General features: G+C 47.0%; 1 protein-coding gene across 2 annotated transcripts in view; it reads right to left on the bottom strand.

The window, feature by feature from the left end:
- Positions 1 to 3,937, bottom strand: part of ATG10 (autophagy related 10) — a 220,616-nt gene extending 216,679 nt beyond the window's left edge. For both annotated transcript variants that reach the window (XM_040421505.1, XM_040421506.1), the window contains exon 1: positions 3,903 to 3,937. In XM_040421505.1, coding sequence (XP_040277439.1) covers positions 3,903 to 3,936 — 34 coding nt within the window. In that variant the 5' untranslated portion in view covers position 3,937. The remainder of the gene's footprint in view (positions 1 to 3,902) is intronic.
- Positions 3,938 to 18,528: the final 14,591 nt, after the last annotated feature.

The raw sequence follows: 18,528 nt of genomic DNA, 5'->3' as shown, positions 1-18,528 counted from the left end.
TCATATGAAAAGATGCTACAGAATTGTTATATTGTGGGGGACAGACATGACAGGAGAGGTGATGGGTCGTGTTTAATGAGCTGGTCACAAAGCGGTCACTTAACAATAGCCAGCAGTAATACTGAACAAGACATGACAGACTTCACTTAAGGGCTTATGCACACGACTGTTATTGATTTACGGTCCGTTTTTCACGGATATATTGTTCCGTATCTAAGTTTTTTTTTTCTTTGCTTTTAGTCCTCTTTTGTTTCGTTATTCCACAAAACATATCCGTATGCGATCCGTTTTTTGCGGATCGGAAACAGTAACTTATTAATCACCAAACACATGAGCAATATGGGCTGGGCATAGCATTTCTACAGTATGGATTCGCAAAATACGGATGACATACGGATGTGTTCCATGTGCGTTCCGTATTTTTTGCGGACCTATTGACTTGAATGGGGCCTCGGACCCTGATTTGCGGACAATAATAGGACATACACTACTTTTTTGCGGAACGGAAATACGGAAACTGAATGCACACAGAGTACCTTCCGTTGTTTTTGCGGACCCATTGAAGTAAATGGTTCCGCATACGGTCCGCAAAAAAAACCCGGAACAGAAGCAGAAAGAAAATACGTTTGTGTGCATAAGCCCTAATTCTCATTGTTTCTTCATGGGTTCTCGCCAGCTTCTTGAACGTCAAGACTTTGCAGTTGTATGACTGATCTGCCGACTCAGCATACAGTACAATGAATGCAGAAGTCGGTGCCTTGGTCAAATCGTGTAATTCTGCCACCAAAGGAAAAGAAAATCTGCACCAAAATCACAGAAAAAAACCGCACATAAATCTGCACTATTTATGGCGGTTTTGGTGCATTTCTAGTGCAGTTTTTATGTATTTTTGGCATGGATTTTCTGTTTGTTTTTAACAACCCCATTGAAGTCTATGGGGAAAACCACTCTACAGAAGGTGCAGAATCACACAAACAATTGACAAGCTGCAGATCTTAAAGTCTGCACAACAGGTCAATTTCCACACCTAAGAAAGAAAGCAAACTGTACATCAGATCTGAGAAATCTCACGCACTTTGCTGATACTGTATTAGGCTGCATTCACACGTCCGAGGAACACGGACCGCGAGATACCGGACTGGCAACCAATGACGCCGTGCGCTCCTGCACTAAGCAGGATGCCAGTCCGGTATCTCACGGTCCGTGTTCCACGGACATGTGAATGCAGCCTTAGGGCTTGTTCACATGACCGTATGGCTTTTTCAGTGTTTTGAGGGCTGTTTTTAATGGATCAGTTTTTTCCATTTTTTGTTTCAGTATTGTGTTACATTCCATTTTTATTGTGGAACCATTGAAAAGAATGGTTCTGTATACAGAACTCAAAAACGTTCGTGTGAACGAGCCCTTATGCTGAAGAAACACACATAATCTGGATCATGTTGTCACGATCAGTGGGGGGGGACTCAACTCCACAATGAACACAGGAGGGAAGGGGAACAGTAACTGGGCCTGGAAACTAGGGAAGAAACAGGTCACCTCATAGACAACCCTAATCCGGGCCCTGACTACTTATCAATATGAACAAACATTGAAGGTAGGAATATTCATAAGCAGGATACCTAGGCCCTGATTTCCCTATAAGGCCCTGGAATAAGTATAGGACCAGAGACAACCCATTCCTCCCTAGATGGACGAATGGAAGTCTCTGTCTCAGGCCCAGATACAACCACAGGTAATATAACAAACACAAACAAACGCAACACTTAACTTCTGTAGAGACGGAAGAACAGGAACACCAGAGAGGATCTCACACCAGATCAACCAAACCCAAATGAAGCTATCAACCGCATAGTCAGAAGGGTGGGGTGAGACTATAAAGGGTAGAAGTGATGACCACTGAGCAACAGCTGAGAAAAGTGAAATGGTCATTAACCCTCTCAACACTGAATCCAAAGAAATCAAGGAGGCTGTTAGATTCCTCCACGCTCAGCCAATCTCCTTGATTTTCTGACATCAGTCACCTGAGGGACCGTGCCACATGCGCAGTCACGCTAAAGGAAGTATCCGGTTATTTTTTTTTATTTCAACCCACAGAATTTTATTGTGATGATTTTTTTACCTTCCCGAGCGAGCGCTGGACTACCCGATCTAATTATGTTGTGGGCGCTTCTGGGATCACTTGCCATACATCGGGCACGTGATCTTAGCCTGGTTTCAACTCACAATGTTCATGGGTGCGTGCACAGTCAGGCAGCCTCGGACACAGACATCTCACAGTGCCAGAGGCTGCCTGACTGCACAGGTGCAACCTCCGTACAATTTGTGCTGGAACCGCCACTCGCCACTGTGGACAAGATTGAGATGAGATTAAAAGAATAAATAACCGAATAACCCCTTTAATACAGAAAAGTGGCTTTCAACACAACAAATACATGACGTTTTGGCCTCATGCACACGGCCGTTGTGCGGCCGTTCTGTGCATTGGGGAGCGTAATTTGAGGTCTCCAATGCACGTGCCCCATCCGTGCGGCAGCCGCGATGGATCCAGACCTATTCAACTTGAATGGGTCCGTGATACGTCCGCACTGTAAAAAAATAGAACAAGTTAAATTTTTTTGCAATGCGGAGGCACGGACAGAAACACCACGGAAGCACGCCATAGTGGTTCCGTGCCTCTGTTCCATTCAAGTGAATAGGTCCACATCCATGGTGCGGGGTGCACATGGCCACAAAATGCGGGTCGCAATACACGAACACAGTCCGTGGGGCAGCCGCAGCGGAAGCAAGTCCATATGTAGTGCGTTTTACACTGATCATTGCTAAGAGATGTTGTTTGTAAACCTTCAGTTTTTATCACGCTCGTGAAAAACGCATCAAAAAGCATTGCACCCGCACAGAAAAAACTGAACGCAATCACAGACAAAGGCCTCCTGCACACGAACATGTGAGCCCGACCATGGGGCAGCTGCAGCGGATCGCGGACCCATTCACTTTAATGAGTCCGTGATCCGGCCGTTCCACAAAAAGATAGGACATGTTCTATCTTTTTGCGGAACGGAAGTACGGGCCGAAACCCCACGGAAGCACTCCGTAGTGCTTCCATAAGGTTCCGTTCCGTGGTTCCGTTCCGCACCATTTCGCATCTCTGGATTTGCGGACCCATTCAATTGGAATAGGTCCGCATCCGTGATGCAGAATGCCCACGGAACGGCACCAGTGTATTGCAGATCCGCAAACGCGGTCCGCAATACGGCAACGGGGGCGCACACGCCAGTGTGAAAGAGGCCTAAGTCATCAATATTTTTTCTAGCATAACCCATTTAAGGACATCAAAAAAATCTTGCCCTGTAAGGCTGGGTTCACACGTGACTGATTAGCTGCAGATTTTCGTGCGAGTCCGCAGCGTTGTACAGTACCAGCAAAGGGAATAAGGATTTCAGAAGTTTCATCTATACGTTGCGTAAAAAAAAAAAAAAGTATTTTTTTTCTGCTGCAGATTAGAAGTAGAAATGCTGCCAAAAATCTGCCGCTAATCAGTCATGTGTGAACCCAGCCTAAAACCAGCCCTGTAAATCCAGTTTTTTGCTTATTTTTTTATGTACTTGATTTGACCACTTCACAATTTAGAACAGTAGAAGTGATACGTATCTATTCTTCATATTTTACCGTATATCAGTAGGTTGCAACCCACATCTCTCCAGCTCATTTTGCACTACACCTCCCAGCATCAGCTACAAAAACAAGTTGCTAAATCTACCTTGTTTCTACAGTTTTTTCTGAGTGTGTGTATATGCACAGATATATGTGACTGTATACCCATATCTGTACATATAATGATCTACGTCTTTTCTAGAATGACATCCAGCACGTTTCCTCTGCAGAAACACATCAACACCACTCACATGTCTTCCTGCTCCCCAATGCCTCTCCCAGCATCCCTCGCTTCATACTACCGTAATATACTGCATACTGCAGCCTGTTCACATTACCACACCGTCTGGACTATGAACTCTCTTCCTGTGGTGTGAATATTTCCATAGACGATGCATTCTCCTGTAGAGTAGGGCAGCGTTCACACCTGGAGATTATTGCTTTGGTTTAGGACTCATGCACATGAACTTATTTTCGCTCCGTGTCTGTTCAGTTTTTTTTTTTTTTTGTGGACCGTATGCGGAACCATTCTGTTTTCGTATGTCCGTATTTCCGTTCCGCAGAAAAATAGAACATGTCCTATTATTGTCCGCATTACTGACAAGGATAGTACTGTTCTATTAGGGGCCAGCAGTTCCGTTCCGCAAAATACGGAATGCACACGGACGCCATCCGTTTTTTTTGCGGACCGCAAAATACATACGGCCGTGTGCATGAGCCCTTAATGTGAGAATTGTGAAACATATTGTTTTTTCAATTTATGTTGTGAAAGTGAAGACATCTGAAAGTGACCTTCCTGAGGATGACAACTGCAAGATGCGTCACTGTTTACACCGGATAGATATAATATACCGTATCAGTTCAGTATATTGGACAATTTGATCCTGGCAGAACAGGAAAATCTCATTCAAAGAAAGCACTTTTACTGTGCAGACTTTTACTGCTGCTACTTAAAGGGGTATTCCAGTTGTATGTGGATGGGGATAACTTTGTATAAGGGCTCATGCACATGACCGTTGTTTTTGTCCATATCCAATCCTCATATTTTGCAGATCAGATGTGGATCCATTCATCTCAATGGGGCTGCAAAAGATGCAGATAGCACACCGTGTGCTGTCCACATCTTTGCGTCTGTTCCGTGGCCCCGCAAACAAAATAGAACATGTCCTATTCTTGTCCGTTTTGCAGACAAGGATAGGACAGTTCTGCAGAATGCCGCACGGCCGTGTGCATGAGCCCAAACCGGAATACCCCCATAAACATTGGCTAGCACTGTAAGGCCCCATTCACACGTCCACAATTTCGTTACGCATTTTGCGGAACGGAATTGCGGACCCATTCATTTCTATGGGGCAGCACGATGTGCTGCCCGGATACGGAATTGCGGACCCCCACTTCCGGGTCCGCAATTCCTTTCCCGAAAAAAAATAGAACATGTCCTATTCTTGTCTGCAATTGCGGACAAGAATAGACATATTCTATTAGTGCCGGCGATGTGCGGTCCGCGGATCCGTAAAACACGTTACGGACGTGTGAATGGAGCCTAAGAGTATTTCCAAATAGGAAGGGAGCAAAGCCACAGCAAAAACCAAAATATTTGATATTTTTAAAAATCTCATCCACAAGATTTGGAAACTTTCGGCAACTGTAACCGCAAATAACTTGACCCGAGGTGTGGATTTGATATCCACAGCACGCCACTTTATGCTGCAATGCAGAGGGTGAAATCCACAGCATGATCTGCATGTAAGGCCTCTTTCACATATCCGTTTTTGACGTGCACTATATACAGGGAGTGCAGAATTATTAGGCAAGTTGTATTTTTGAGGATTAATTTTATTATTGAACAACAACCATGTTCTCAATGAACCCAAAAAACTCATTAATATCAAAGCTGAATATTTTTGGAAGTAGTTTTTAGTTTGTTTTTAGTTTTAGCTATTTTAGGGGGATATCTGTGTGTGCAGGTGACTATTACTGTGCATAATTATTAGGCAACTTAACAAAAAACAAATATATACCCATTTCAATTATTTATTTTTACCAGTGAAACCAATATAACATCTCAACATTCACAAATATACATTTCTGACATTCAAAAACAAAACAAAAACAAATCAGTGACCAATATAGCCACCTTTCTTTGCAAGGACACTCAAAAGCCTGCCATCCATGGATTCTGTCAGTGTTTTGATCTGTTCACCATCAACATTGCGTGCAGCAGCAACCACAGCCTCCCAGACACTGTTCAGAGAGGTGTACTGTTTTCCCTCCTTGTAAATCTCACATTTGATGATGGACCACAGGTTCTCAATGAGGTTCAGATCAGGTGAACAAGGAGGCCATGTCATTAGATTTTCTTCTTTTATACCCTTTCTTGCCAGCCACGCTGTGGAGTACTTGGACGCGTGTGATGGAGCATTGTCCTGCATGAAAATCATGTTTTTCTTGAAGGATGCAGACTTCTTCCTGTACCACTGCTTGAAGAAGCTGTCTTCCAGAAACTGGCAGTAGGACTGGGAGTTGAGCTTGACTCCATCCTCAACCCGAAAAGGCCCCACAAGCTCATCTTTGATGATACCAGCCCAAACCAGTACTCCACCTCCACCTTGCTGGCGTCTGAGTCGGACTGGAGCTCTCTGCCCTTTACCAATCCAGCCACGGGCCCATCCATCTGGCCCATCAAGACTCACTCTCATTTCATCAGTCCATAAAACCTTAGAAAAATCAGTCTTGAGATATTTCTTGGCCCAGTCTTGACGTTTCAGCTTGTGTGTCTTGTTCAGTGGTGGTCGTCTTTCAGCCTTTCTTACCTTGGCCATGTCTCTGAGTATTGCACACCTTGTGCTTTTGGGCACTCCAGTGATGTTGCAGCTCTGAAATATGGCCAAACTGGTGGCAAGTGGCATCTTGGCAGCTGCACGCTTGACTTTTCTCAGTTCATGGGCAGTTATTTTGCGCCTTGGTTTTTCCACACGCTTCTTGCGACCCTGTTGACTATTTTGAATGAATTGCTTGATTGTTCGATGATCACGCTTCAGAAGCTTTGCAATTTTAAGAGTGCTGCATCCCTCTGCAAGATATCTCACTATTTTTGACTTTTCTGAGCCTGTCAAGTCCTTCTTTTGACCCATTTTGCCAAAGGAAAGGAAGTTGCCTAATAATTATGCACACCTGATATAGGGTGTTGATGTCATTAGACCACACCCCTTCTCATTACAGAGATGCACATCACCTAATATGCTTAATTGGTAGTAGGCTTTCAAGCCTATACAGCTTGGAGTAAGACAACATGCATAAAGAGGATGATGTGGTCAAAATACTCATTTGCCTAATAATTCTGCACGCAGTGTACACCTTCTGCACACATTGATTTTAATATGTTGACCATGGATCAGTGAAAAAATCACGGAGACATAAACTACTTTGGTCCATGATGTGGACCAAACAGCCCATTGAAGTCTATGGGTCCGTGAAAAACCACCTGTTCTTCGCTGACCACTGGTAGGAGATGCTCTGGAAACTAATATTCAGCTGAGCAGTATCCATGGAATACAGATGACATGGAAATCTTCATGGATGAAACATGTACAGACTTTCCACGGATGCCAAACAGACAAGGAAATTTGAATTAAGGCCTAAGGCTGGGGCTAAAAGGTAATCTTGGCTACGATAACTGTCGCGCGAAAAATGATCGCTGTGTACCACTGCAGCCACTGAACTAAATGTGGTTGCCGCACAATTGCAGTGACTGCAACCCCAGGATCTTTTTTTAGATCGTGCGGTCAAAGCGATCATTAGTTGCTCTACATATGTCACAGCCGAGATCGTCATGTAGCCCCAACCTTACATGAGGAATTGTCGTGGAATATCTAGGCATTTAAAATCTGCAGTTTGACAATTTCCCCTGCAGATTCTTTTCTGTATAGATTTCTCAAATTTCATTTACTTTGATGCAACACTAATTATGAACAATAGCTGCATTTTACAGACTTTCTGTAATCTTTGTGACAGTTGGAAATCAAGTTAATCTAACACCGAGAAAAGGGCCTAGAATAACATTAAAAGAAAAACCTTTACCCGGCTGTAACAGATCTTATACATAGGCCTAATGCATCACTGTCAGTGATTTGGCTTCAGTGGTCCGTGTCCGATTTTGCTTCAGTTGTGTTTCCTTGTGTCTTCCTTTTTTTTTGTCTGACAGGGGGGAAAAAAGGAAGGTTAATGAAAAGTGTAATTTTATTGCACCAAGGTCTTGTAGAAAAAAACGGACACGGACGCGGACACGGATGACATACCAGTTGTGCATCCGTTTTTTTTTGACGGACCCATTGACTTGAATGGGTCAGTCCTCCGTTTTCCACTGACAAGAATAGGACAGGTTATATTTTTTTGACGGACTGAAATCACGGATCACGGACGCGGAGAAAAAACGGAGGACTCAGTTTTTTTTTCACAGCTCCATAGAAATGAATGGAACCTCCGCTAAACTGTGAAAAATGACGGAACGGACACGGATGCACACAACGGTCGTGTGCATGAGCCCTTACTTTAACCATACCCCGCCACTGCCTGGGTACCCGCTGCCTTCCACTTACTGCTCCTGTCTTGATACAGCAGGGAACGGCCAGGTCTGCCATTCAGCCAATCACTGGATGAGGCGAGTCATTGCTGCAACCAGTGATTGGCTGAGCGGCACGCCACAGCAGAGATATACGGTTCAAGCAGATCTGACCGCTGAGGTCTATTATTGGCTGCAGTGTTCACGGAACCAAGACACATGCTGATCCTGCAGGGACCAGAAGTGTCCAGAGACAGGGCATGGCAGGACCAGAGACAGCGGAGTGTGTTTTTTGTTTTATGGAGCACAGGTTAGGACCATAGGGGCTGGACAACCCCCTTAAGAGTGCTGTCACAATACACAATCCATTTTTTCAATTGTTTTACAAATGGCTTTGGGGTGCCATTTCTTGGGTACTTTCACACTAGCGTTAAAGTTTTCTGGTATTGAGTTCTGTCACAGGGGATCAATACCGGCAAAAAACTGATCAGTTTTATCCTAATGCATTCTGAATGGAGAGCATTCCGTTCAGTATGCTTCAGGATGTCTTCAGTTCAGTCACTCTTACAGTATTTGGGCAAAGGAAAATACAGCAGCATGCTGTGGTATTCTGTCCATCCAAAATTCTGGAACACTTGCCGGAATGCCGAATCCGGCATTATTTTCCATTGAAATGCATTAATGCCGGCAAAACAGATCCGGTTTTCTAGTCTGCGCATGCGAAGACCTTTAAAAATGCAAAAAATAAATAAATACCGGATCCGTTTTTCCGGATGACACCGGTGAGACGGATCCGGTGTTTCAATACATTTGTTAGACGGATCCGCATCCGGATCCGTCTACAAATGTTATCCGTTTGAACTGCCTCCCGGATCTTCATAACGCAAGCACAAGTGTGAAAGTACTCTTAGTCACACTTTTTATTTTAATATGTTTCTTTTTTTGATACAGAAAAGTCTATAAGGAAAATGTCAGAAAAAAACATCACACGGCATTCTGACATTTCAAAAATGAGCCAATGGAGGATAAAACAAAAGGAAACTGTCTTAAAACTTCACTAAAAATAAACTGTGTTTGTGGGGTGTTTTATCATTTCCTATTGGCCATTGTGTAATATTTGTCCACAGCATTTTTTTTGCTTCAACAAAAAAGTCTGCATTTTTGTAAAAAACTGGTGCTAAAGAAAACTGGTTTAGTTGCCCATAGCAACAAATCTGATTTAATCTTTCATTTTTCAGAACTCCTTTTGAAAATGAAAGGATCAATCTGATAAGTTGCTATGGATAGCTAAGTCATTTTCCCTTAGCACCTGGTTTGCTAAATATGAAGGCCGATTTATTGGCCTGTATTTTCGGGAGGGGCGCCTGTAGCCTTCATGACCAGTGTGGATGCGGCATATACGTACGCCGCCACTTCCCTGGTGCATAAATCAGCATTTCATTAACCGAGAGTCGTCCCGGCTCAGCCTGGTATCCGGATCGGGTAAGTTGTCTGCAGGCACAGCACGTCGTTTCAGTCCGGCCGGCGGTGTGTTCGGCTCCTTAGGTGAGGAGGAGCAGCACCGCACTGGAGCGTTCCTGCCTGGCAGCTGATCGGCTCCCCACGCGGCAGTATCGTTAGGGTGCAGGAGTCAGCGGGACTCCCTCTCGGCCACGATCCATATGTGTTGCATGGGCCGCCGTGCTCGCAGAGAGGCAGGGGGTAGGGAGGAGGGGTCTGATTGGGTCAGTCAGCTGGTGTGCATTTATGGCGGCCTATGGTTGCAGGCATCACTTTCATAGTTACAGAAGGTCCTGGCACGGCACCATGCTAGGTGGACATGGTGCCGTGCCCCAGGGTCACCCCACTTCACTCTGTGCCATATTAAATGAGGGGGTTGGTGGTGCTCCGCACGCCGAGTTGGGTTTTAGTTACTTGGGCTTGCGTTTGAGATAGACCTGTAATTGCCAATCGTCTTGTTTCAGGTTAGCCTTCCTTGTCCCTTGTCGGGGAAAATCCGTTGGATCAGGTAGTAAAAAATAAAAAATAAAAAACGGGGTGGCAAGTGGTCGTGGTTTTGCATTTTCTCGTTGAACTCGTGGTCAGCTTACGGGTCCTCTATTGTCCGTTCAATGCAGGTTCATTTTCCAGGATCCTGGTAGGTTCACGTCACCGCGATTGATGGTGGTCATGTTAGGTTGGCAATTTTCTTTACTAGTCAGACTTCACGTGGCGATTTATATTGTGCTTACCAGTCCACCTGGGGAATGCATAGGGCTCACGGGGTATGCAGTGGGTTCCGAGGTTCACTCGGGTGGTTCTTTTTCTTTGGGTTAGGTGCATCTCTGTTTCACCTTCACTGTATGCCCGGTTCGATGGTTTCTGACACCACGCCGGTGGGAGTGTGCATGCATTTACTCGTCCTCTGGCAATTCGGTGATTGCTCACTCTTCAGATGGTGGTGTTATGCTGCTGATTTTGTCCTAAATGTCAGTCTTGTTCGCAGTTAGACATGTCGCATGCGTCTGATATTGTGGAAGCCTCAATGGATGAGAACGTCGCCAGGATGTCAGAAGCTGGCAGCCAGGGGCGTAACGATCGCGGTCGCAGGGAGTGCGACTGCGACCGGGCCCGGCGGGGGGAGGGGGCCCGCTGTACTAACATGTAATGAAGCGCTGTGAAGGGGCCCGGCATGAAGTACAGTGACAATGCCGGGCCCCGTCAGGGCGCTCCATTCAGAGGCGTAGCGTGGGGGGGGGGGCCGGGGGGGCCGTCGCACCGGGCGCCACTCTGCAGGGGGCGCCGTCTGCGGGGCTGGCACAAGTTAAATCGCCGACGCTGTGTTTTTTTTTCTTCACACAGCGTTCGGCTGCAGAGCAGAGTGAGGAGGCGAGAGGGGGCGGGGCATGCACGGCAGTTCCCGATAAGCTCCGCCCACCTTCCAGGCCGGAAGTACAGTGCAGACTGCAGAGCCAGGAGCCGGAGGCAGCAAGAAGAAGCAGAAGATCATGGCTGCAGCTGAATCAGTAGGAGACTGTAGTCCAGCCATGAGCCTAGAGACAGTGATTCAACTTGAATTACTTAGTGGGGGCATTGTGCACTGTCTGTGGGGACAGTATTACTTTGTTGGGGCCCTGGGGCGCAAATTACGTAATGGGCAGTGCCCATTACGTAATTTGCCCCCCAGTGCCCCCACTAAGTAATACTAACTGCCCCCACAGACAGTGCACAACTCACTGCACACTGCCCATTACGTAATTTGCCCCCCAGTGCCCCCACTAAGTAATACTAACTGCCCCCACAGACAGTGCACAACTCACTGCACACTGCCCATTACGTAATTTGCCCCCCAGTGCCCCCACTAAGTAATAGTGCCCCACAGACAGTGCACAGTTGTGGCAGTATTACTTAGTGGGCCACTGGGGGGCAAATTACGTAATGGGCAGTGCGCAGTGAGTTGTGCACTGTCTGTGGGGGCAGTATTACTTTGTTGGGGCACTGGGGGGCAAATTACTTAATGGGCAGTGCCCATTACGTAATTTTCCCCCCAGTGCCCCCACTAAGTAATACTAAGTGGCTGAACAAATGCATGCCCTCGCAGGGGCAGCAGTGCAGCACAATCCACCATTATCCGGCCGGCCAGCAAGTACAGGAACAGCCAAACAGGAGGAGTCAGATCGATGACAGCCAGGTAGGAATCAGGAGAAGATGTTAGAACTTAGATGGATGGATGGATCACAAGTAGGGGGCGTGGAGCGGGCGGCGGCTAGTCGGGATTCGGACTCGAGAGCACCGGCGCTCCCAGGCAGAGTGCGCTCTGCGCGGTGGCCTACTCTGCTTATAGGTGGCGCCGGCCCTGGATTCAAGCGACCCTGAGACAGAGTGAGTGACAGTCAGTGTCACTGTCCCAGAGTCCCAAAGTCCCACCCTGAGTGTGTAATTAGGTCAGTAGTTTACTTTGTTGGCATTGGCTGAGGGCAGGCAGGCTTTAGGGGTAATATATGATTATATGAGTTAAGTGCCAGTAAGTGTCATGAGAGCCAGGCCAAGGCTGCCAAGCAGATGGCACCATGGCACTGCAGTCAGAGTGCTGGTGAAGGATGACCAGGGACACTGAGACAGTACTGCCTCTCTGGGATGCCATCTGCCCATCTCTGCTGTCCATATACCAGGCCTACCCTGGTATATGGACAGCAGAGATGGGCAGATGGCATCCTCTGGGCAGTACTGTCTCTCTGGTCATCCTTCACCAGCACCCTGACTGCCACGGTCCTGCTTGGCCTGGCTCTCATAGCACTTCACTGCCTCGTGCTCGGCTATCAGCGCTGAGTGACTCAGTCACACTGCAACATTGACTGAGTCACTCAGTGCTGATAGCCGAGCATGAGGCAGTGAAGTGCCATGAGAGCCAGGCCAAGCAGGACCGTGGCAGTCCGGGTGCTGGTGAAGGAAGACCAGAGAGACAGTACTGCCCAGAGGATGCCATCTGACCATCTCTGCTGTCCATATACCAGGTCTACCAGCATTAGCCATTGATATACCACCTGCCTGCCTGGTCACCCCACCTAACACTCACGGAGACAAGTGACTCAGACTGTTAGGTGTGGGGGGACCAGGCGGTATATGAAGGGGTAATACTGGTAGGCCTGGTATATGGACAGGAGAGATGGGCAGATAGCATCCTCTGGGGGTTGTATCTTACATGGGACTGTATGCTGGAGGAGCTGAAGGGAGAGTGATGTGTTTTACATGGGACTGTTTGCAAGAAGGACTAAAGGCAGGGGGAGTGTTGTATCTTACACAGGACTGTATGCTGGAGGGGCTGAAGGGGGCCATAATTATTACTATAATACTACAGAGGTGGTCATTATAATAATAATACAGAGGGGGCCATTATATATTATAATTATACAGAGAGCATTATACTTATGGGCACTACAGGGGAAGGGGACTTCTGTTATCTGAGGATGATAGTAAAGTGAGGAATCTAAAACATTTTCTGCAAAACTTTGCAGAGACGAGACATGGCTGAAAGAAGGTGTCATGATGGTCCTATCTCCGAATGAGGACGTTGATGAAAGTCTACATCACAGGAGATGTCACTGGATGTAACAGGTATGGTGCGGTATTCTCCTGTATATTTCATAGCAATGTATGTTATGTCCATCCAAATATCTGTTTCACGGTAGGGGGGAGGGGGTATATAGAATTTGTCCCACACTGCCTCAGCCTGGCCCCAGACTTGAGGTCACACTGTGTGTGTTCTGAATTCTGGGGCCTCACACCCATCTACTACATTATCTGTACTCAGAGTTATCACCGTGTTATCTGTGGTGTTACATAGGACTGCAGGTGACATCTATTACATTATTTGTTTAAAAAAGGGGCGTGGTCACAGGTTGGGGGGGGGGGGCGCAATACTTGGCTTGCCCCGGGTGCTTGTTACCCACGCTACGCCACTGGCTCCATTACATGTTTAATATGAGGCAAGGTGGGGGAGGTTTGCGCAGAGGGGGTGGGAGGAAGAGGGAGGACGCGCGCACTCACTCACATACACTCGGCCCGGCAGTTCTTGTCACTGCCGGGCTGTCTCCAGATCATCAGTGAAGCAGGAGCTCTAGCGCTCCCTCTGCTGGCCGCACATCGGGCTGCTGGCTGTGGGAGGAGCTCTGAAGGCCCGGGAAACTGCCTTTAGTACAGCCAGCAGTGCGATGTCAGTGTGGCAGCGCAACATCAGGGAAGAGGGTAAGTATGTGTTTTTTTTTATTTTCCTAACACTGCAGACTGGGGGCAAAGGGGAAGGGGAAGGGGGGGGGGGGGGTTGATGGGCACAACTAGAGTGAGGGGGCACAAAAGTGGGCATCTCTACTGAGGGGGCACCTAATCTGCCATAACTACTGTGAGGGGGGCACATAATCTGGCATAACCACTGTGAGGGGCACATATGTGGGCATATCTAATGTGAGGGGCACATAATCTGGCATAACCACTGTAGGGGGGCACATATCTGGCATAACTACTGTGAGGGGGGCACATATAAAGGCATAACTATGAGATGGCACATATAAAGGCATAACTACTGTGAGGGGGGCACATAATCTGGCATAACCACTGTGAGGGGCACATATGTGGGCATATTTAATGTGAGGGGCACATAATATGGCATAACCACTGTAGGGGGCACATATCTGGTCATAACTACTGTGAGGGGCACATAGTCTGGCATAACTACTGTGAGGGGGAACATATCTGGCCATATCCACTGTGAGGGGCACATATCTGGGCATAACTACTGTGAGTGGGCACATATCTGGGCATAACCACTGTGAGCGGGCACATATCTGGGCATATCCACTGTGAGGGGCACATATCTGGGCATATCCACTGTGAGGGGCACATATCTGGCATAAATACCGTGAGGGGGCATATATTTGGCATAACTACTGTTAGGGGGCACATATTTGGCATAACTACTGTGAGGGGCACATATCTGGGCATAACTACTGTGACAGGAACAAAGGTGGGCATAACTGCTGTGAGGGGCCACAAGAAGGACATAACTTTTGTGAAGGGACCACAAGGTGGGCTTAATTACTGTGAAAGGCCACAAGATGGGCATTACTACTGTGAGGGGCCACAATGTGGACATTAGTACTGTGTGGTAGCACTTAGGGGAAATGTCCTAAATTACCCTGCTATACATTGGCATAGCTCAGTCTACCAGGCCAGCAGAGCGCCCCCAGCTGGTAGTTTCACAGGGGTAGTCACCATCCCTTCCTTATGTGATTATTCTTTTTTTTTCTATCACCACAGGGACCTTGTTCTGGATCCAGCGGACATCACACCGACGCCAGCGACACCCTGGATGAGGTAGGACCAGATTTTATTAGGATTGGGTGAGTGTAGCCATGCATTGGGCTCTTTCACACGAGCGGATCCCGTGTGGCTAATCTGCTGTGTGAAAGAGAGCCAAGCCCCGCTCCGGACAGCAGAGACACGTAGCAGTAACATGATTGATAATGCTCCATGCCTCTCTATGATCGTTTTGCTATACAATCACGGTGACCACTTTATCTCCCTGTGATTTTTTAGTAAAAAGGTCACAGAGAGGCACGGAGCATTATCAATCGTGTTACTGCTCCGTGTCTCTGCTGTCCGGAATGGGGCTTGGCCCTCATTCACGCAGCGGACTAGCCACACGGGAAAGCCATTAGTAAGAAAATCTGCCGCTTCTTTATAAAAATCGGGGGGTAGGGGGGCCCCGATACAAAGTTTGCACTGGGGCCCATAACACTCTAGTTACGCCACTGCTGGCAGCATACCGTCACTTCGTAGCGGGACCATTTCCAGACTCACGTCGGAGCTGTTAAAAAGGGGTATCCCTTTCTCAGCCTCAGCTAGAAAGGCAGAGCTGTACCGCTATCTGGTGGCGAATACAGCGGGTTCTCCTCAGGACGAAGCTTCTATGACTACGTTACATACTTCTCTTACTCAATTGCATGTTTTGGTTAATAACTTGACATCGTCGATTAACATCATTCACGCAAGGTTGGAGACAGTAGAGGCTCGGGATGTTGCTGCTGCTAATCCTGCCCAGGACATACCTCTCGCCTCCACATCCGCTGCTGGCCCCTCAGGCACCGTGTCCCCCGTACCCAACATCACGCCGGCACACTTCATCCCGGCTAATATCAAGAAGGACATACTGGAGGGCAGAGATGTGAATCTCGCATCCTTACTGATTGCTACCAGGGATATATCTGAAAATAAGGTTATTGCATATGGTGATGTTTCCGTGGTTCTTAGGAGCCGCGATCACAGGCTCAATAGAAAATGAGCGATTCCAGAATTCGTTCTGGCATTTAGCCTATATAGAGATGTCATCTGTTCTGTCCGTTCTGACAGAAGAGAAGAGTTGGATCTGTACCTTTACAGAGTTACTGATTTGGGGCATAAGTACGGTGGTACCGCATTTTACAACTACCATTGTTCTTTCTCTGCGAGAGCTGCAGCAGCTCTCAGTCAGTTTCAGTTCATTACAAACTGAGCCAATATTGATACGGAGCTCTTCTGCAGACACTTTGCTGGGCTCAAAGCACCATCGTGTTTCCTGTGTCAATCTATTTTTCATACAGCTGAGTGGTGTCATCTCGCAGCTGCTGGTTCAGAGACAACCCCCAGAGTCTCTCCAGCTGGCCAGCCAGATGCTCACAAGGGTACGGGCGCAGTAGACAAGTTAGGTTGCCCCATCAAATTTTTAGGCAGATACTAAATTTGCAATCATTTTAATTTCTCATCTTGCAATTACGGTCAATGTCGTCTGCTCCACGTATGCACCAATTGTTTCAGGGCTCACCCCAAGGTAGCGTGTGCAATAAAATCTGATAAATCCTACATGAGTGCTGTGGCGAAACCAACCTCGCCACTGGGTGCTGGAGAAGCCTGGTTGCCAGCCTCTTGCCCCAGGATTATGGGCCCTCTCATCAGCCCATGCTAAACTTAAACCCCATGGCGATTTGACTGTGTTTGTGGCATCTGAGCGCTGTTCGGATATATTGAGCGCTCAGATCCAAGCTATCTGGGGATAAGTTGAATGTGGGGGTTCTGTTCAGTTTGATAGGAGTTATGTATTTTTGTGTAGTTTTGCTGTTGTGAATAGAGGTATTTTCTGTACCTAGTTGGCTTACCACACCCAGTTAAGCCAATTATCTCACACAGCCTGAGGCCTCATGCACACGGCCGTGTTCCGCGGCCGAGAGCGGTCCGTGGTAACCCGGCCGGGATTCCTTCTGACAGCAGGAGAACACGGCGTCATTGGTTGCTATGACGCCGTGCGCTTCATGCCGCCGCTGCTGTACAGTGATGGATCGTATAGATCAACACGGCCGAGTGCATGAGGCCTAACTCTGTAAAAACTGGTTTTGGGCAGAAAAGCCATGCTTCCTTTGTTCACAAAGGACTTTTACTAACTTTTGAACCCCTGGTCTAATTCGTGCCATTTTGGGATATGTTAAATGTCTGTGTTTACTGTAATGGTTGTGACATTGTATATTTGAATAGTGATGTCTGTCCTATTGTCCCCACGTGTATATTGGCGATTTCTCTTTGTCCTGAGAGATAATTCAATTACTCCTCGGTTGTCTCCAGGACAGAAGACATTGTATAAAACTATGTATTCTCCTGCCTGTGATAATTACATCAACCCATTGTGTAAGGTAATTGTATCACAGAAATAAGATAATAATGCACTTAGTAAAGTAGATGCAAGCATTATATATGGACAAAGTCCTCACTCTGATATGATAATATCTGAGACACTTAGCCAATATATTTTGATCAAAACACATCTGAGCCCGCCTACCAAGCGCCAAGGTGGTCTCAGGTCAGGCAGGTCCTACGCTAAACCTACCTAAGCCATTGGGCTTCTATGTTCAGGAGCGCAGACGCTCTACATATGGTGTGCTGCTCCTAGTCACCTCCATGTGCATCAAGCAACCAATGGGAGGAGAAGCAAGCACACCCATATGTAGCACCTAATCAAGGCGCTCTATTGGATAGGAAGGGCAAAAGTGTAGAGGAACGCTAATCCCAAGATAAAATAGGTGCGCATTCACACTTGAAGGTGACACTCCCTCAAGCAAATACTACATAGACAAAAAAATCACAGAAAAAACTAAGATAAAAACATCCTGCACGGTATGATATACAAATGTGCGGATGTCCCTGGCCATATTATTGAAGAAAATCACAGAAATAAGATAATAATGCACTTGGTAAAGTAGATGCAAGCATTATATATGGACAAAGATCTCACTCTGATATGATAATATCTGAGACACTTAACCAATATATTTTGATCAAAACACATCTGAACCCGCCTACCAAGCGCCAAGGTGGTCTCAGGTCAGGCGGGTCCTACGCTAAACCTATCTAAGCCATTGGGCTTCTATGTTCAGGAGCGCAGACGCCGCACATATGGTGTGCTGCTCCTAGTCACCTCCATGTGCATCAAGCAACCAATGGGAGGAGGATTAGGTGGTACATATGGGTGTGCTTGCTCCTCCTTCCATTAGTTGCTTGATGCACATGGAGGTGACTAGGAGCAGCACACCATATGTGCGGCGTCTGCGCTCCTGAACATAGAAGCCCAATGGCTTAGTTAGGTTTAGCGTAGGACCCGCCGGACCTGAGACCACCTTGGCGCTTGGTAGGCGGGCTCAGATGTGTTTTGATCAAAATATATTGGCTAAGTGTCTCAGATATTATCATATCAGAGTGAGGACTTTGTCCATATATAATGCTTGCATCTACTTTACTAAGTGCATTATTATCTTATT

The sequence above is a fragment of the Bufo bufo genome, chromosome 2, assembly GCF_905171765.1.
Source record: "Bufo bufo chromosome 2, aBufBuf1.1, whole genome shotgun sequence".
Lineage (NCBI taxonomy): Eukaryota > Metazoa > Chordata > Amphibia > Anura > Bufonidae > Bufo > Bufo bufo.
The sequence above is the reverse complement of the archived record's forward strand: the minus strand, read 5'-3'. Positions and strand labels throughout refer to the sequence as shown.